Raw genomic sequence first — 20,960 nt, 5'->3', positions numbered from 1 at the left:
AAGTGGCCAAAACAATGAATGCAGGTTTAAGATCCATTTCACTAGGCTGAGAACAATACAACTAACAGGGTTCTATAGAAACATAAAGGATAGAACTAGCATTGCATGGTGAGAATGGGTGTCAGGCTGGTGCCAGGCTGGGGCCAGGCTGGGGCCAGGCTGGGGCCAGGCTGGGGCCAGTTGTTTTGTCAGAGGGGCACATTCAATCCAAAGGAGACAAAGGCAATGTTCAAGCTTTCAAAATGTCTTATTTAGTAGGCTAGATAATGTAATGTTTTAGTATGTTTCAGTAACTTACAGTTATTTGTTTCAGTAACAGGATCTTTTCAGTAACTTAGTTATAGTTTTATTAAATTATAATGTAAATTTTGAGTCAAATAGATGTGAGGCGAGCTATGTGTTAAACTGATTACAGTGATCTTAATTTTACAGTATCGATGGCGTAGATATTTGTGGGAGCAGCTTACTTGAAAAAAGTGACCCGCCTGGCTAGATCTAGCTTCCAAACAGTTACATGGATGACTAAGTGATCAGCTCCGTGGTCAGTTATAACATCGTCAGACTATCGCAAAATAAATATTTGCTTAACTGCTCATTTTGTTTAGAGAATTCAATTCAGTGCAATGAATAATACGAAGTTCAGTAACACGTAGCATTAACGTTGAACGCATGCATGCTACCGCGGAAGGGGGAAAACTTTTTATCAGGGAAAACTACCTTGGCACGGGAAACGTGAACGTGGTGAAACGCCCTAATGGATCTGACTATTTGAAACACATTTCTTCCGCCTTTCGCATCATCGCCATATCGTCACAAGGAAGATATACTATGGTTACTGTAGACTTTTCGTTCAGAGGGGGGCCATAGGGGGGTCCAAGGTCTGTGTTACAGGGGAACTGGCCCCGGTTGGCTCCCCCCGAAAATCGCCACGGAATTGCAGCTTTTGCACTATAAGTTACAGATTTTGCCTCGTCTGGTTGTGTTGAACCTGACCCCATCAGCCATCAATGAGAAAGATAAGGGGTGGACGATTGTGTATTCCACATTATGACACAGTTCTAAAATGTTCATTGGTTTCACAAGGCCAGATTCACTGATGTCACTGAAATGAGTTCTTGACATCACTGAGCATGTTTTTTTGGTTCATGTAATTACCCATGGTGCTCTGTCAGCTATTTTTAGCCCCGATGTTGCTCAGGGAAATATTCCATTTGGAGCCCAGAGACTTTCATCCAGCCCTGCTCAAACATTCACTGACCTTCCTCACCTCTATCCAGTTTTGACAATAACCAAGCTACGCACATTGACAATAGTGACACATTGAGGGGACCTCTCAAGTCTCACCAGCTTAAATGAAGCCCCAGAAATAGCAACAATTATGAAGATAGATATTAAGCTCTGCAGCAGTTACATGCACATAGCTGTGAGTGTCTTTGCCAGCAGACACCTTGATTACTACAAATCGAAGACAGACTACAATGACCAGCTAGAATAAAGTTTATTTAATCTAATTAAGTTTCTCTAAAAAAGAGAGAAAGAAAAGCACAATTTTAAAAGTAGATTTTAAATCTAAGTTTGCTTTTTTCTATGCTGAAAAATGTGACTGTTGTTGCATCTCACTAACTCTACTCTTAGTGCTAAGATTTTTCTGTTAAATTGCTAGAAAAAATAAAAATAAAATGTAAAACTGAATTGAATAACCGGAGAATAATATTTGTCATCAAATTGATTATTTAATTTGTGTTGTCATTTTTGTCATACTGCTTTAAGACAGTAATATCTGGTCTATTTGCTTTCACTTATTAAAGGTTAAAGGAATAACATATCTCTATATCACACTAGTAAAACTCCTCACTGGATTGCACTGTCAGTGAAATTTATATTTTCTCCTTATAATATTTTCTTATTTAAACACTAGTAGTTTGCTAGTAGTGGTAGTTATGTGAAGGAATACTTTATGGGTACTGTGACACAAGTTGCCCTAGGTCATGATTAGGTCAATTGCTTAGCCAAATAAATTCAAAGCTGACAGACAGGGACTCTCCAAATCTCTAGGAGAGACGCTGTCTCTCCTCTCTGCCTGTTTGTTGACTGACTGACGCAGCTGAGTAGATAGTGATGCCCTATTATGCCCTATTTTTCTTTACACTTGTTAAAGCACTTTGTAACTTGTTTTTGAAAAGTGCTCTACAAATAAGGATTATTATTATTATTATTATTATTATTATACATTTGATGGCTAACCCAAGGTCTAGATTATTTAGTTGTTTCATTGCAGGCAGACAGACTGACTGTCTGTATGTAGAAAGAATTGCATGTGGCTTGGAAGTACACAAGTGCCTTTATTTGAACCAAAAGACTCTTCACACATGGATAGTTTGGATAGGGTGAACAGAAAACGTATTTGAATCTCAGTAGATCTAGGAAGGATCAATATCCCCAGACAGGAAGTATTCTTCAGATTTGGTGTGGGCATTGCATGTGTCTACACATTGGATGCTGAGAGTCTCATTAAACCTTGCAATATTAAGTCTTCATCAGTCTCCGAAACTTCTTATCCTGAACTGGCTCACAACATTTCTTGAAAAGACGGCACATGCCATAGCCATCCTCAACAATGTCTTAGTTTTGTTTCTGGTGTTACTTGTTTCCTAAAAATGGGATTTACATACAGTAAATTCTCCAAATCTGGAGAAATATGTCTATTAATTTTATTGCTGCATTAAGTATTTATTTCTGATTTTACGCTTGAAGCAGACTATTATAGGCTCACATACAACAGCACTGCATGTCGAAGTCTTACTTTAATGTGCAAAAAACTATATGCCCATCAGCTTCATTAACTTCTCACACACATCAGGGGTGAGCACAAACATGAGGGAGTTATGAGGAAAATATTAAAGCCAGTAAGCTATCATAAGTAGAAGACAAGATATGTGTTAAACCTCAGACTTTGCCTAATTTGACCGGGCTCTGAATTATCATGAGATTCCATTTGAAGATATTTTTTGATAATACAGTCTCTAAATTTAAGATGCATTTGGCGAATGCAAAATATCTACATAAACTATACATAGTTTGACAAGCGTGTCAAAATATTACACTTAAAACCAAATAGCATTGTTTAATTGTGAAAGCACAATCTTCCCTTTTAATCTTCATGAGGAAGCAGATGACTCGTACACCAACTTTAATGTTTTCTTTTTTAATAAACTCCCTGGCTCTGCTTTTGTTCAATTGAAAGGTTACAAAGGCTGGTTTGGAATATAGACAATGGTTTACTAAAACACTCCGGCATCCGATATGTCATACTATAAGAGTGAATGACAAGTGCAAACAAATACTTGTTTGTTACTCAGTTGTGGTGCAATTGTGCACTGCAGTGATATGTAAATATACTGACACATGTAAATGTAAGAACACCACGTGAAATACCATAAACAGGGCTCTCTTACAGTCTGTCCCACTTTTGTTTTGAAATGAAAATTTATTTTCATAGACTATTTAAATTCTGACTCAGCACTCCTCAATAACATAATATGCTGTAGCAAATAATGTACAAATGAATGAGTGCAACAGCTTGAAATGCAGAGGGTTGGTTTTATTTGGAGATAAAAGGCGTATGTCAGTCCCTCACAAGGTTTTTGATTACCTTGCCTGTTGTACCATCTATAAACTACAGGTTATTTCATTTCCTGTGGCCTTTGTTCATAATTGAGGACGCAGGCATGTTCTAAGCCAGAGGCCGCCCTAAAAATATCAACAAGAGAGTAACATACATTCATAAAAATGCCATGTAGGTGTAAAAAAGTTTCTATTTTGCCATAATGCTAACACCCTCAGTCTAAGTAAATATATATAACTCCCTTTGAATAAAAACATTATTTTTTCCTTCACTTGTAGACTAGACCATAAAAGATTATTATGCCTGTCATTTCATTTGAAAAATAATTCTAAAAAGGCCCCAAATGAATGTAAATAGATTTAAATAAAACTGAAAGTCAAACTGTATAAAACCACAAGACTATTAAACCCAACCAAAATCAGATTCCATGTATACATCACTTCAATCACTAATCAGTCTAAATGATGACTAAATGTGACATTTCATATTGTCTTGCCACATGGATACTATAAGCTAAGAGTGAATGACAAGTGCAAACAAATACTTGTTAGTAACTCAGTTATGGTGCAATTGTGCACTGCAGTGATATGTAAACTTTGTGAGCAATGTTGCTGGGCAATCTTGCTAGTGGCAAGTCCGAATATGTTTTGAACGGATAGGGGTGGTGTGGGGCGGGTGGCGGGGTGGTGGGGGAAGGGGATTACGGTAGTAATCTTTACTCATTATCATTGACGGCAACGTTGCCCTGCACGATTGCTCTAAAAGTTGCTCTGTGTATCATCAGCTTGTCTGTCGACTATTTAAATACTGACTCAGCACTCCTCAAAAACATAATATGCTGTAGCAAATAATGTACATATGTACGAGTGCAACAGTTTGAAATGCAGAGGGTTGGTTTTATTTGGAGATAAAAAGCGTATGTCAGTCCTACTGAAACAAGGTTTTTGATTACCTTGCCTGTTGTACCCTCTATAAACTACAGGTTATTTCATGTATGAGTGTGACAGTTTGAAATGCAGAGGGCTGGTTTTATTTGGAGATAAAAAGCGTATGTCAGTCCTACTAAAACAAGGTTTTTGATTACCTTGCCTGTTGTACCCTCTATAAACTACAGGTTATTTCATTTCCTGTAGCCTTTGTTCATAATTGAGGATGCAGGCATGTTTTTAGCCAGAGGCCGCCCTAAAAACAAGAAAATAAAAATAAACACCTACATGGCATAAAAATGCCATGTAGAGGGCTAAAAATGGCATAAAAATGCCATGTAGGTGTAAAAAAAGTTTCTATTTTGCCATAATGCTAACACCCTCAGTCTAAGTAAATATATATAACTCCCTTTGAATAAAAACATTTTTTTTTCCTTCACTTGTAGACTACACCATAAAAGATTATGTCTCAGTCATTTCATTTTGAAAAATAATTCTAAAAAGGCCCCAAATGAATGTGAATAGATTTAAATAAAATTGAAAGTCAAACTGTATAAAACCACAAGACTATTAAACCCAACCAAAATCAGATTCCATGTATACATCACTTCAATCACTGTGTGACATTTCATATTGTCTTGCCACATGACTAAAAAGCTCAAGGTTTATCAGCAGTTACACTCCCATGTTGCCTTTCTCCCCTGGCAGCAGTTTTTCCTTGACTTGGTCCTGAGGGTCTTTGTAGGGAACCTTCTTCATTTCTAGACTTTTGACCCAAGTGTAGGCTGATGAGCCACACAGCACCATCATGTTACTGGTCCACCACAGCAAGCTTTTACTGGAAGAGTTGTACACCACTGCAATAACAGTCTGCGCACATGCCTTTGCTGTCCCTGAGACATTGTGTGTGAGTGGACTGGTATACTTGATCTGGAGGCCTGCTACGTAGCCAATGGCGAAACCAAATACTCCTCCGAGTGTCATCATGCCCCAAAACCCGAGGTCGCTGAGACGGCTGAAGCTGGTGAGACGCCCCAACTCTCCAAACACAAGAATGAGCGGAAGGAAGAGGACGCAGGCATTAATGTTGTTGTAGTAGGACAGTTTCCAGATGTTTCCGTCCACTGCTGGCATCACCTTCTTGGTGTAGATGGCATTCAGAGAGACGAAAGCGCTGGCGAGCACCCCAAAAAAGACGCCTGACCAGGAGAGGGAACCTGCAATGCCTTCCTGGTCCACACCAAGCCAGAATCCACCTGAGAAGCATGGACACATGCAAGACTGTGTTATCACAGTAAACTATAAAGCAGCTGCCATCAGCTGAATTTTAGCACAGAAACATCTTTCTACAAGTACTTTCAAAGTCATGAAAGTGAATAATATTTCTTTGACTTATTTCAGACTTTTCAGCCATGATTTTAAATATTAATTGAAACTAGGGCTGCAAAAATGATATTTTGTGTATACAATTTAAATGTTGAGTCTGTGTCAGAAAATAGTGAGAGTAATGCCCATTCCACAAGCTCACGGTCAGCCCAAGGTCATATCTTCATACATAACATAAAACCAAAAAAAAATGTTGTAGGCTGACAGACCTCTTCAGCAGTACTGATATCATATCTTAACAAACATGTCAACTTTCTAAAATATTTGGAGTGGAATGCTATGCTATGCTATGCTATGTTATTTCCTGGTGTCATTCTATAGAGCAATTAGGTTTCGAATGAGTCAATATCTGAAATGTAAACAATGTACCATGAATGGTCAGAAGTAAGTGAACAACTCTGTTCACAAATGTTTGTGTGCTTGCACTGTGTTTTTTAAAAAGATATTTTTGGGGCATTGTTGTGCCTTTATTTGAGAGAGACAGTGGACAGCATGTGAAAACGGGGCGAGAGAGTGTAGGCTATGGCACGCAGCACTAGGCTGCAGGCTGGACTCGGTCCAAGGTCCTATCCTATTTCAGCATGACAGTACCCCATGCATAAAGACCTTGATGGGCCTGCACAGAGCCCTGACCTCAACCCCATCCAACATTTTCCTTATTAACAGGAATGCTGGCTGCTAGCCAGGCCTTATGGCCCAACATCAGTACCAACCTCAGTAATACTTGTGTGCCTGAATGGAAGCTAATCCCTGCAGCAGGTTCTAAAATGTTGTAGAAAGGTTTCCCATGGTTTAGAAATGAGTTGTTTCTATGGGTGTGATGCTAGTTTCCACATACTTTATTGGCTTAAGTACACAAGGATATCTAGGTAAATATGTCTGACAGTAGTCATTATGTGCATATTTTATTTTTAGTCAGATGCAGTGTATGACTAATCATTTATTGTTTATCGAATAGAGAAACTACTGCGTTATAATCCACATCCAAGAATAAAGAAAGTTAACATACCTAGAATGGTCCCACAGCACAGTAAGGCTTGGAATGATGTGGTTTGTTTCAGGATAACGTACGACAGCAGCACATTGAAAACTGTGCTGAGTGAACGACCGACCGTGTAGAAAGCCACTCCGACATATTTCAGGCACAGGTTGTTGAATGTGATCATGCCAATGAACACAATGGACAGCGGCAGGACCTCCCGAGACGTCTTTACATTGAATCTGACCGACGGGAAGTCGATGAGTCCCGGGCACACTTTGGACAGCAGCTGCATGAGCCAGCAGAGTCCAACAGTCACCACACACTGATAAAAGGTGACGAACAACGGCGCATCCAAGTCTCGGTTGTCCAGCAGATAATTATTTAGGAATACCATTGTTATAGAAACAAACCAGTACAATGCAACCACAGCTGCGATTCTAACAGCTCGGAGTATGAAAGTCTCTCCATGTCCGTCCTGGTCCACAGTCCCCGAGCCACTCAGAGCCATCCTCAAGATACTGGACCGCTTCAGCTGTGCCCTGTTCATGATTACAGAGAAATATGAACAACCTGAGTAGCAACTGGTGCATTTACATGAGCTCATGTGTAACGTTAGCCATAGATCTACAATACAAACATGACGACAGAGTTCCGCCAGCGGCACAGAACCAATCACAATGTTTGTTTACAATAACTTCCGGGTGAATTTCGTTTTGCCGCGATGTTGTTAAATATATATACATCGCATTTGATCTAAAATGCATGCTTTATATTATCATTACTAACGTTAGGTCGGAGACCTTATTTACCTGTTAGGCCACATGAAATGACAAGACGCCAGCAAAGCAACACAGTATCATACGCACAGCAGAAACGTCAAATAGATCATCGTGTTTAACTATATTCATTTAGTTACAGTCACGGCTGAACAGAAATTAACAAATTTGCCGATTTTACATATCTCCGCCCGGAAGTGACTGTTCGAGATAAACAGTGGATGCGTTCAATCTCAAAACGTTTTGCACCGGTTTGCAACGTGTTCGGACTGAACGACATGTGTCCTTGCAACGTTGTGCAACGTTCCGCAACGGGCTTCGGAGTATGTTTTGTTTTTTTCTCCCGTTTGGTGGGCGTGTCACAGGTTTTACCCAATCAGCTGTTACAAGTTTGTAAACACAACGGCGTTAAAGAAGGCAGGGAAATGCAGTGCGCTTACGTACACAACAGGGTGTTCAGCGAACCACCGTTTCCGTTGCAAAAAACGTTTTGCTACGTTTTGACGGCGCTGAACTCACCCAAATTCTTACAGTTTCCAGCTGCTTCCAAAGAATATAGTCCTACAGTTAAAGTCGCTGAAATATTTGCATCATCCTGTGAGATCAGTCGGGTGGCTACCTGTAGGTTGAAGAGCATGTTCAGATAGCTATTGCCTGAAAAACCGTGGGTGCGTTTGTAAGTTGAAGCAGAAGACATCAAATGGACAATGAACAATAACTACTTTTCGTCTGTCTGACTTTTTATTTGTTTAGCGATGCCACAGTGAATAATCATTAAAAATACAACAACTAAATTTAAGAAACTGAACTACTGAATCAACAGTCCAAACATTCTTACACCTACATACATAGGCTACACAGGAGAATAAAAAGCAACAATTATGACTGCAAGACACAAATTTCCTTTAGTGATTGACAAGAATAGACTGCAGTTCCAATAATTGTGTTATTCTTTAAACAGGTTTTCTGTCACTTGACAGTATTATAACATATGTAATGCTTGTAGTAAACATATACCATTTCTCTGGCTGACAAACATAATTTAGATATAATTAGGCCCTTTTTTTCTTCTTTTTACATTTGTTTGTAATTATATATGTAAGTGTGTGTGTATGTGTGTGTGTCATGAGAACAATGAAATAACTGTGGCCTTACATTATCTTTTGTTGTTACATTTTAGTTATAAATCTGTCAGGAGTTATCTGAGGATCTTAGACTGCAATCTACGTGTTATCTCCCAACAATTCTTTGTAAAAAAACATATTCTCTTTGATTTTTTTTCATTAAGGGTTTTATTTCAAAGAAGGGCAGAAGACATTTGAAAATGAGAATAATACGCTTTAGGCAAACGTTTTACTTAATTCAATAAAAAAAAAACATTATGACATTTACACCAAGAATTAAACCTCAGTGTTAATTTAATAAATTGTTTAGTTGACTATATTTTGAGGGGGGGAGTGGACGAGGGTGCTTCTGAGATACCCTAACTTCCTACTGTGCTTTCTAATCTGAATTAACCCATCATCTGTAATGAGATGTGTGCTACCCAATGACAGCCTCACCAATACACTTTTCTATACAATATATAGTAAAAATTGTGAAAAATATATATAATACACATACTTTTTTCCAATTTTTATATCTTATATAGTCAGCAGCATACATTCATGGTTCACTAATATATTACTATTGTACTTAACACTCAATTCAGTAGGTGGCAGCAAATAGTCAGTGTTGATAATGTGGCTGGCTGCAGGATTATGATCTCAGACTGAAGAGGATCTCATTCGAACATATAGTTGAGTAGTGACAATCAACATCATTCATTTTTTTAGTAATGACTGAAAAATACATCATGGGAAATAATATAGTTAACTATTTGACAGGAATCTTTTAGACTACTAGATTGCCCATTAGTAAAATCTAATCCTTAGTCTATAATATCATTCCTTGGATCTTTTTAATGACTACTGTCTGTGAAGCTTTGAATACATGAGTTTTTGCATTATATTTTGATTAGTGGCATCTTAGACCAGTAATCCCAGAGGACATTTGAGTTTAGAATATTTCCTTAGCCCTTACACTACAGAGCCATCTCCACCTAGGTATTATATCAGCAGCATCTGTTGCCTGCAATAAGCACTGCCTACAAACACAGTTACAGGTTTTAGTTGCCTTGCTTGCTTTTATACTTTACATAATTCTGAAAAAACGCTTTGTTTTTTCTATATAAATTTATTTTCTCTTTTAGTTTTTCATGTGTTTTCTCAATGTAGGCCTACACTCTTGATAACAGTGAGTAAAATACAAAAGCAGGAATAGCAAAGAAAGTGTAACTTGAACTTCAATACCTTGTTTCAAACCCTGTCTTCCTGCTGTCATCATTGTCCTGCTACACAGTCGCAGGCTTGCTCAGTTACTGGAAAATTGCTGTAAGTGAATGTTGTCTATTGGTGTTATATTTTCTGCCACTGTACTGACTGCTGAGTGGGTAAGCTATGCCCAAGGACTCATAGTATACTCTCAGCAAGGATGTAAAACTCTATCTTCCTCCCAGAACACAGAGGCAGTATTTGTGCAGCCTGACTCAACCTATAAAACACATCCATCAGGTGCAGTCCCTCATTGTGCTCCCTTTTGCTCAGGCTTTGGAAGGGGAGAAATGCTGCGCTATTCACAAGATGGTCTGCCTCCCTGACCCCTGTCAGCTGGGGAGGTTTCCACACTTTATTAGCAAGAACAAAAATTGAGGGAAGATGCCCCTGGTGGTATCTTGAATCATGGAGGCTCTGGAGCATTCACACTGTACAGTAGTATATCCCCACCCAACATTTCAATGAAATGCTCATATCAAATATAGGCAGCAAGCAGTTGTCCAACTCAAAACAGAAAATATAGATGGATAAGTTACACTGGATGAATACTTCTCTGTGTCATAGATGCTATGTTATAGCCCCTGGACACCAGAGGCTTGCGCCTAATTTTGAATTTGTAACAATAAAGAATTCTAAATAATGCTTTTGTAGCCCTATACATATTTCAGGCTTAAGTTTTATTGTCCAGCTTTCTACATTCACAGCATTAGAATATACTTCTTTCCACTTACTGTGTTTTGTTTTGGGGCGGCTGTAGCTCAGGACGAAGAGTGGGTTGTACAATCCAATTAAATGATCTATGGTTCGATCTCCTCCAGTCTGCATTTCAAAGTATCCTTGGGCAATATACTGAAACCCAAATAGTGTGAGAATTTTAGTCCTCCTTTCCAATGCGCAGCTGGCACCTTGCATGGCAGTCTATGAATGTGTGTGTGAATGGGTGAACGTGACATTTAGTGTAAAGTGCTTTGACTGGTCAGAAGATTAGAAAGGAGCTATTTAAGTGCAGTGCATTTACCATTTAAAGACTACTGGATACACATACATTAAAAGACAGAACTGCCTACACAAACCTATAAACTAACATGTAAATTATTTTCATCTAAAGTGACTTGGTTTGAATTTGGCAAGAGGGTAAAGGAGAAATTTGCCATTGTGAAGCTACAAACACTATATATAATGTACAATTTTGTCAGTTGTTTGGATATGATGTAACAAGGCTTTATAACAATGGGACTTCTTTTCCTATGAACCTTTAACCAGTAGCCTACAGTATTTCACTCATCCTCCAGATGGCAAATTTTTATGAAATCAGTGATCTCTCATCATAATCTTGAGAATACAGTACATTTGTGAAAACAGTTTAATCTCTGTCTATTATGACTGAGCTATATTAATGACACATATCACCATCACAGAAACAAATGTCTTCTTTATAAAATATCAAACTATTGTTTTTTAACACACTGATTTGGTGTTAAAGTCTGTTGGGGTGCTACAGTTATTTGTCAGCTAGCTCAAATCAAGTACAGGATGATGGCCTCTTGACAATCCAGATAACAGACCCCTTCTACTGCAGTTTGCTGTAGTTTCAGTGCACAAGATAGTAGATTCAACACTCTATAGAAGGGCAATACAGTGTTTGGCACTGGAAATTGTTTGAAAAGCATAATGAGCAATGCAACAACTGCAGGCCCAAGACCATGAAGGGAAATTATTAGATTTTTATGTATTTATTTAGAAATGATGAAAAGAGGCAAAAACAAATTATGAGAAAGTGGAACAAAACAACATAAAGCTGAGGTAACGATAACAACCCAAACACAGTTTCAGAGGACGCTGCTACCTTTTACAGACTGACATTTGTACCTAGCGTCAACTAAACCTGGACATACCATCTGTTCGGGAAAGAGCAGTGGTGAGTAACAGGTGCAAACATGCCAAGACCACATAATAAAAATAAATATTTAAGATACTTACTATTTTGACATATGAGCACACCAACATATACCATATACCAACATTACACCAACTTGAATAGAATGGCATCTGCTGTAGAACAATTTTACCCCCCATAAACCACTTAACAGTGCCTAGACTACAATGATGCACACCTGCTTCTTCTATTACTGAATTAGATGACATGTAACAACCTAACAAGCAGGAAACCCCCCCCCCCACAGACATCCAATCATCACCTGTAATTCTGACCTTTTAACAGATCACCACACTACTGAAATAATCTTGTATTCCATTATTTGTTAAAGTTGACTGAGTGAAAAGAAAACTCAAGCATGCAGCCTTTTCCCAGACCAAAGAGGATAGGCTTCCTTTTTACTAGAAACCTGGGTTTTTATTATTCATTACACCACTATCATTAAATGACATCATTGTTACTACAGTTTAAATAAAACTCCATGCCTGACCCAATGCCAGGGTTATGTTGGTCTATAGATAATTGCTGTTTATAATGAATCTCCCAGCAAGTAGGGTGAATAGACATCAGGCCAGCAAGGGTGAGATGTCCACAATGCAGATTAATTTCAAACGCATATAATCCTCCCTTGTGGACCAAAGCTGGTTTCCTGTGTTTGTAACAACTTCTGTTTTCTCACTGTCTAGAGAAAAGAAAGAGCAGGAGGTCCAAACAATGTAGTGTTATAATGCTTGAAAGAAAAAACATGCTGATGGATGAAACACATAAAAATGTAACATTAAGTTATAAAATGCACAGTTATGCGTGTTAGTACACTATACAGTAGTGGATGTGTGTCCTGGATATAATTTACAATAGATAGCATCTCAAACAGTAAGGGAGCACCAATTAAAACACTTTTCAGATAAACATCTTTTTAAAAGATAACGTTACAGGCAGAAATAGCTTCAACTCACATGTGAGTTCTATCAATCAGTATTCAGATCCTTTATTTAGGTAAAAGTACTCACTGTACAAAGTACTCACAATACCTCACTGTAAAAAGACTCTGTTTGAAGTATTGCATTTAAAATGTTACTTAAGTAAAAGTATGTAAATATAATCAGGAAAATGTACTTAATGTATAAAAAATGCAGAATGAAAAATGTCCCTTTCAGTTTTTTCCCTACCATTGTTTTGGGGGGGGGGGGGGGGGGGGGGGGGGGGGCAGTTCGCTGCATATGGACTAAGGTATAATCGAGTTGTAGGTAGATAGGTTGTAGTAGACCGGAATGGTTGGTCTTGCTGCATTTGAGGACAATGCAGCAGCATTGGAATTAATGGAATATCAGACATGGTAGATTGTTGACTTGGATGGTAGTGGAGGTTGAAGGCAGTAAACTCTGAGCAGCCCAGAATCATGACACAGCCAAATAATGGCACTAAAAATACGTATTTTTCTGTATATGTAGTCTGATAACCTGAGTAGAGGGGTTGGCTGCAACAGGCTAGGAGTTCTGAAATGAGGGGTAAACATTTTGGTGATGGATGTGGTTCACCTTGCAAAGGCCTTTGGTTATGGTGGCTAAAAACAGTGGGAGTGGAGTTGAAAAAGGGACTGAGGCTGTTGCCAGTTGTTTGAATTTCTGGAAACCAAAGTGAGCCTTCGCATGAAGTGCATTAAGTCTAGGCTTGCATAATCTTAAGAGTACATTTGTGAAAACAGTTTCATCTCTGTCATATTCTCATTTGCTGGTCTTCAATGAAGGTGTCCTTCCCTGGCAGGTCTCCAACCATGAGCTGGTTGGTGAAGACTGATCCTCATTTATTTGCTCATCAATGTACTGCTGGGTGTACTGCAGTGCGCTCCAGTCTCTGCTGCTTAGGGCAGCGTCATCTGGTGTAATTCCACATTCTTCCAACACAGGCATTATGCTTAGGGGAAAGACAAAGCACACTAAATAATTTAGTTATCATGTTATAAAAATGTTAAAGGGATAGTTCACCTTAGAACAATTTGGTACTAGTGTTTCCATCCTTCTAATGAATGTGTTAACATTTTTTCTACATAAATTGTTTCATTCAGCCTGGCATTCATTTTTGATTTCCAAGGGGCATTATCAATGAGGTCAGACCAAAATGCCTTTGGATGTAATTGGATAAACCTACAATCAGTCAGAGCAATGAAACATGTGATGTAGTGTATTGGTTAATGAAACTTACCTACACTTGTCGGCAAAAACATCTTTCTTATCAACAAAAGCTTTATGTGCAGGTGTTTATTCTTTCAGAGAAAATATATCGTCCACTTTGTTTAATCTATTGACATGATAGTGATTCAACAGAAACAGTTCCACAACAGCAGCAGCCATCTTTGTTGTTTACCAAAATGTGAAAAAAAAAATGTGCTTCTCTGACAGTCATCATGTCAACCCCCGCTGTAGTAGATAAACAGTTGTAATTGGCCCAAGCAGATCCAGGACGGGTGTAAATCTGTCTGAATAGGAAGGGGGTGTGTGCACATGCAGGCCGAAATATTCAGCTGCAAGACAAAATGTGTATCACTGTAAGGCACAAAGGATGAAGGTCTGCACACTGTTAGACTCCAAAAGTTTAATTCTCTTTTTTTAAAAAGGCAACATGTCTTCAGCTCAAATCACTAATACCTGCTGGCCAGCAAGCAGCAGGGAAAAAACAAAAACCACAAGATGGTGATCACAGTATTCAGAAAATAGAAATACCAGAAAATCCAGAATGAAGTTTTTAATATACAAAGTTAATATGTCTGAGAACACATGGTGGTTATCTCATGAGAAAAAGGTGTCTTGTTAACAATCAATTCTCAGGCAGATGCCACAGAAGACTAAATACAAATGTGAACAGACAAAAACATACCATAGGCTTTTTACAGAACTACTTGCACATATCACATGACAATGGTCTGTGTGTTTACAGTAAGGTAGGTACTTTTATTTTATTTTTTTAAAGGATCTGAAATCACACCCAAATAATTAAAAACACAATTGAATCTAAAAAATATATAGTATAGGAAAAAATGCCCCCACTACTAATGACTACTAATAAAGTTGGTTGGGATATTTTCACCATGACTATTTCCTTTCATTGTTACTAAAGCAACTACCTGTGAAAAGTGAAAGGCATTTAATTGAGGGAACAGTTTTTTGGCCATCATGGTACATAAAACATCCCATCACTGTATGACTTTTAGAGTGAAGTAAGGAGGACATACTCCTGAAGAACTAAGTAATACATGAATAAGCAATCCTCTAAGAATTAAAGAGCACCATAGAGCTATTAAGAAACACTTTAACTCTTTAATATAAGCTGTCCATCGTCCTCTTAGCTATGCAACATGAAATACAGCTGCAGTATACATGCAGATGTCCGATTTATCAATGGCAGGCGGATATGTATAGCTTTGTTCAGACTGGCAGACTCCTGTCATCAGAGACCAAGACAAGTCTAATGATTCATCCTTCAGAGAGGAGCAACAGTCACACTGTGGAGCAGCATGATTACAATAGAGCGGCCATTTAGTTCAGTAAGGCTTTCCGTCCATCCATTCTCTCATTTAAGTCTATGCAGGAGGGCAGGAGTGTATCCCAGTCGGCAACGGAGAAACACTCCAGATAGGTCACCAATCAACTTCATAACATAACACAGCAGACAACACAAACACTTTCAGTGTTTCTATTTCTACAGCACATTTCTGCATTTGCAGCATTCTTTTCCTCACATTTAAAGTTATAGTTTCCAGTTCATCTAACCCGCATGTTTGTAGATTGTGGTAGGAAACTTGAACACATGGAGAAAACCCACTTCACCTCTGTGCCATTTTAGTTCATTTTTTTGTTTCAATATTAAAGTTTTAAATTGAAAGCGGCTATAATCAATTTATTGGATTAGCATGGTGGAGCATCCTTGGGAGTTAGGGGATAGCACAGTTAAATGTAGATTAAATTGTGGCCTTACACTCATCAGAATGGACGAAAACACAACTACAAATTAATAGTATTAAAAGTATTGTTGTTCTATCTTTGCTGGACATGTTATAGGTAGCTGTTTTCTAACAATTTTTCTAATTGATTATACAGTATGTCAGTGTTGTGTTGCAGGTTTAAAATCATTAAAGATAATTCTTATACAGTTTTTTGTCCCAGCTTATGAAATTCAGCACAGTCGAGATTGCGGTTATGCGTGAACATTATGTGGTATCTTAAAATTACATATAGCAGTAGAAAGATATTCTGGCCTAAAAATATGTGGATTTCGTGGAAGACGTGAATTCCTCATCGTTTCATGATTTCAGTCTTAAAATGGAACTCAGCATAATGTGCATATGAGTGCACTACAAAGGTCACCAGCAGACTACCTAACTGACCTCACCAGTGATTCACTGGTTACATTGCTAATGAGGCTAAAGTGGCTGTGTCCTGCACACTTGTGTTTCCACTTCTCTGCACTGCTGCCCAAGGACTTGGTTAATTATCGCCTTTGTTTAAAATTGTTCTCACTCACAATAAAAAGACTCCTGTGTAGCAGTAAAAAAATAACAATTTCTCTCCTCCTGTGTTTTTTTCTTATTCAGTCTTTCCTTTTTGCTCTTTCTATATCTGATTTTTTTTCTTTGACACATTCCATCTTCCTTCTCTCTTCTGTAAACCACCGAAAAAGGCCCAGTGAGGTTATCCGCTGCATAAAACACAATATATTTTTTTTATTTAAGTCCAGGTGATTGTAAGTAACACAATGCAGTGTGTTTTAGAAAATATGTCATGTAGTAGTTCAATGTCACAGACATGGGACAGGCAAAAATGGTCACTTTCATGGTGTTTTAACTTAATGTGCATGTTTTTTTTTTAACTAAAGACTAATTTACTGGTAAATATTCGAAATAACATTGTAATTCATTTCACTTTTCACATAATATATATTTTTTACTGTTTTGCTTACTCCATTAAAAGGAGGTGGGACATAAATTCAACTCCATTCGTGGGAAGACCCAGGTGCGTGCTTGTATGCATGCTCTAACTCATGAGTTAGCAGAATCTGGCACACATATTCAGACTCTCTGGAGAGAGTGTCACACAACATGCTGAAAACTCAGGGTAACTCCCACCGCAATGTTACAGTAATATTTTTTTATCAGCTTGAGGTTGAAGTTATCCATGCTCATTACATGATAATATATCATTAGCTGTGTTTCCATCAACGTTTTTTTATGCACATGGAAACGGCAAAATTCTATTTGTATGGTTCATTCTTTGATTGTTTTGTTTCAAATCCAAATCAGAAAAAAACTAAAAACCAAGTTGTTTTTTGGTTTTTATGTTTTAAAACCAAAATGGAAAACAGATAAACAGTAAAAAAAAACAAAAAAAACAAACATCAGTTTTTTTTTTCTGTTAAAACCAAAACGGAAATACAAAGCAGCTTTGTTTTGTTCTATCTATGACCGGTATTGTATCCATACTGGTTTTCAAACTAACTGGCTGCTGCTGTTTGCAACAGCTGTGGTCTGTGTCGGGCTTCATCCAACCAGAGGGAATGACCAGGTTGCTCCCGCGGCCTCGACCTCTTCTCCCTCCCTTGCACAGTCCAGTGCCCGCTCCCTCTCTGGTAGACCTACTATACGTTGTGTTGCTAGTGGAACCAGTGTACTGCACGGTCAGTGGTCATTCCCTCTGGCTGGATGAAGTCTGATGCTGCTGATGTTATGCATAGCCTAATCCATGTGTTACTGCAGCTGGAGGATCCCGCTGCGGCGCGCAACTTTCTAAAATCTTCCATCTCATGAAGAAAATGAAGGTTAGGTCGAAACAGTGTAGAGAGGCTGAACAAAAATTACCCAAACATTTTAATCACTGTATAATTTATTAATATACAGCTCGCCAATTTAACTAACCCGCTTAAAACACATTTATGAGGCCCTCTCTCCATTTTTCTAAGATCAATAACCCTCAGGTCCATAACCAGGTTTATTCGCTGCAAACCAACTGATGGAAACGTCCCTGTTTCGTGTTCACTTTTTTTTTCTCTTTTTGTGACATTTCAAAAGTCCGCTTAAAATTTGAATGACATAGATGGAAACATGGTCACTGACTGCATTTAGCTGATGTGATACCTCGCCTGCCTGTTTTTCAGTAACTAACGTTATTATTTGCTTTTCTTTCACCGGAGGCTCAGCAATGTCAGCACAGCTAAATGTACTGGATGATAACGAAAATGGTTAGTGAGCTACTCTTCCACTGTGTTGTTTTGTGCCATTATGTTGCATTATTGTATATTATGTGGGTCACGTAAGTTACAGCAACTGTGACGGGGGAAGAATCTGTGTACCTGAGTATTGGTAAAACAACAAAAAATCTCTATTGAGCGTTACGATGCAAACAGCGGCGGATCCATGCTAAGGTTAGCTGGCGGCCCCTGCCTTGCATCACAACAGGCTAGTATAAACAAATCGCTCCACATTTCCTTTGTACCATTAAATCTGTTACATTCTTTCAGGCCAAAATCAACACTTTCACATAATACTGGCGATCAGGGCTCTAAAGTTTTTTCAAAAGTTTGGAGTGTGCCTCAAGGCCATCCATTTTAACCATCATGATGGATGATAGCTTTCCGTCCAGAAAGTAAAAAATGTTTTGATATAAATTAAATTAAATTAACGTTTTGATATAAATTAAATTACTTAACAGTTTTTACAAGTCCAGCTAGTAGAACATCAGTTTGGCTAATTGAGAGAAATTTAATTGGCAACTGTTTTGGTATTAGTCATTTTTCATGTAAAAACATTTCATGGTTCCAGCTTCACAGACGTGAAGATTTGCTGCTTTTACTTGATTATTTTAACGTATTTTTTTTAGCATTTTGAAGTTTGGACTAACAAAACAAGAACTGTAAAGGTGTCACAATGCTGTGACAACATTTCTCACCATTTTCACTATTTTATTACAATCGATTAATGGAGAAAATAATCAGCTTATTAAAATAAAAACAATTATTAATGGCAGTCTGATACAAAATATATCAACCTTGACCAACTACATTAATGCAGGAGGAATAATAATCCAATGATATGATATATAATAGTATACAGTCATATGGGACATTTTTCTTTCTGCTTTTAGTAGGCTACTTGTATTTTTAATTGGCTACTTCTACATTTGCCAGTTTATAGCCTACTTACATACTTTTATTTAACTTTTCCAATGCAGTACTTGAACAGTATTTTTTTACAGTAAGGTAGGTACTTTTTTTTTTTTTTTTAAAGGATCTGAATAGGCCTAAGTTACTTTGAGAGACCTGAGAGCCCTGCCGGCGATATACAGGATAGTAGTATGGGTTGTGTTAGCTGGTGGAGTAATGTGGAAAGCCATACAACCGTAGTATTTTGCACAGGATAACGTTAGCAACTGCTCAGCGTTAGCCAGCGAGCTAACGTTATCTACCTTGAGCCAACTAAAGCACAAGCGGTGTTGTCGCTGTAGTCGGCAAGATGCTCGGGAGCGCGCATGCGGACAACCTGAGCCGATTTCTTCACATAATAGTAACTGTTTTAAGCAACAGAGAGAACAGGCTTATGCGTTGTTTCCAAGTGAGGTTACAGCCCGTTGACACATAACAAGTGATTTACTGATATGTCATTTCATTGAAAAACTACATATAGCCGTTTTAATGGAAAATGGAAATTGGAAAGCATGTTAGCATTGTCATTGTGAGCATCATAGAGGATAATGGAAATTGCGTCGTGTGAAAACAGATACATACATAAGGGGAGATCATAACAATGTCTGTGGCATCTGATGTGGATGGCCCACCTGGCCCCTCTCAGGCCCAATACTGAGTGCTGTTCGATGACGTCTTTCCACCCGATGCTGTGACTGGTTTTGGTCTTGTATTCACAAACAGCTGATGTCGTGTGTTTCCAGTGTTCACTCAGTGTCCTGTCCAGGGTCCTTGCTGTTTCACTGATGCTTTGTTCCCTACTGTTGCTGCATGAAATACAGCACTCCTGTTTTTCTCTCAGGGAAAGTCCTCTGTACCAGCAGAGATCATAAAGTGTTTAATGGTTTGTGGTAAGTGCTGTAGTAGAGCTCCATGTGAACTGAAGACTCTGGCTGGGTCATCTGAAGAGGGGGTGGGATATACACATCCAGCTGGCTTCGTCTTTTTTTCATGCTCTTTAAAGGTCAAAACCGTCAATAAATATATGTATGTGCTACTGTAAACACGTCAAAGGCAGTGCTACAAAATGTAAACTCGTTTATAATTTCAACTCTCTCTTGAAAGAAGTCTTAAACAAACCTAAGGATCCGCTTTGTCATTCTAAATGAATGAAGCTCAAACTGTGACATCTGAGGAATAATAATAATAATAACACTGACATTGTCCCAGACATTCTGTTTTTTTCTCATAGAAATCAAGTGTCAGAAAAATACATTTTGAGTGTAAAAGAAAATGTTTAATAAATCCTGTGTACGCAACATAAAATAATAGCCTTTCACCAGGGGGCATCGTACTGTATCTTACAGGGTTCATTCAAAAAAAAGAAAAAACAGTACAGACAAATAATAAGTCAACATTTTAATATAAGATTACAATGATTTCATCCTCAAAACAAAACAATTATTAATTGTAATTTAAAGGGATGTTAGATCATTCATAACTTAAATTATGAATTACAAAATACTTCATTTCATGTTGGCAATCATTCAGAGATCTACATCTAATTTTGGAGGCACCTAAGTTGCAGTTTGGGTTTTAAATACATGGTCGACTTTTGACTTATCATCTCTTGCATCACCCCATCCCTCAAAATCAGTCACCAGGGAAAATAAGTCATCAGTATGAAAAGACAAATGATTAAATAACTGGGTCGGGTGAGCGTGTGTGCACTCACATTTACATTGTGTGAGTGTGTGTGTGTGCCTGTGCGTGTGGAGTGTGTTGAT

The 20,960-nt window shown here is 38.1% G+C and overlaps 1 protein-coding gene across 2 annotated transcripts; it reads right to left on the bottom strand.

Annotated features, from left to right (window-relative positions):
• Positions 1–3,580: 3,580 nt before the first annotated feature.
• slc35c1 (solute carrier family 35 member C1) lies at positions 3,581–7,886 on the bottom strand. Of its 2 annotated transcripts, XM_046033628.1 has the most exons (3): positions 7,729–7,886; positions 6,947–7,458; positions 3,581–5,807 (listed from the first exon to the last, which is right to left on the bottom strand). In XM_046033628.1, exons 1-3 carry the CDS (start codon positions 7,740–7,742, stop codon positions 5,227–5,229), a joined length of 1,107 nt encoding a protein of 368 aa, XP_045889584.1. In that variant the 5' UTR covers positions 7,743–7,886; the 3' UTR covers positions 3,581–5,226. The 2 variants fall into 2 exon arrangements, with proteins under 2 accessions (XP_045889584.1, XP_045889583.1); XM_046033627.1 differs by lacking the exon at positions 7,729–7,886 and having other exon boundaries at positions 6,947–7,700.
• Between the last annotated feature and the right edge of the window lie 13,074 nt (positions 7,887–20,960).

The sequence above is a fragment of the Micropterus dolomieu genome, linkage group LG20, assembly GCF_021292245.1.
Source record: "Micropterus dolomieu isolate WLL.071019.BEF.003 ecotype Adirondacks linkage group LG20, ASM2129224v1, whole genome shotgun sequence".
NCBI classification, from domain to species: domain Eukaryota; kingdom Metazoa; phylum Chordata; class Actinopteri; order Centrarchiformes; family Centrarchidae; genus Micropterus; species Micropterus dolomieu.
The sequence above is the reverse complement of the archived record's forward strand: the minus strand, read 5'-3'. Positions and strand labels throughout refer to the sequence as shown.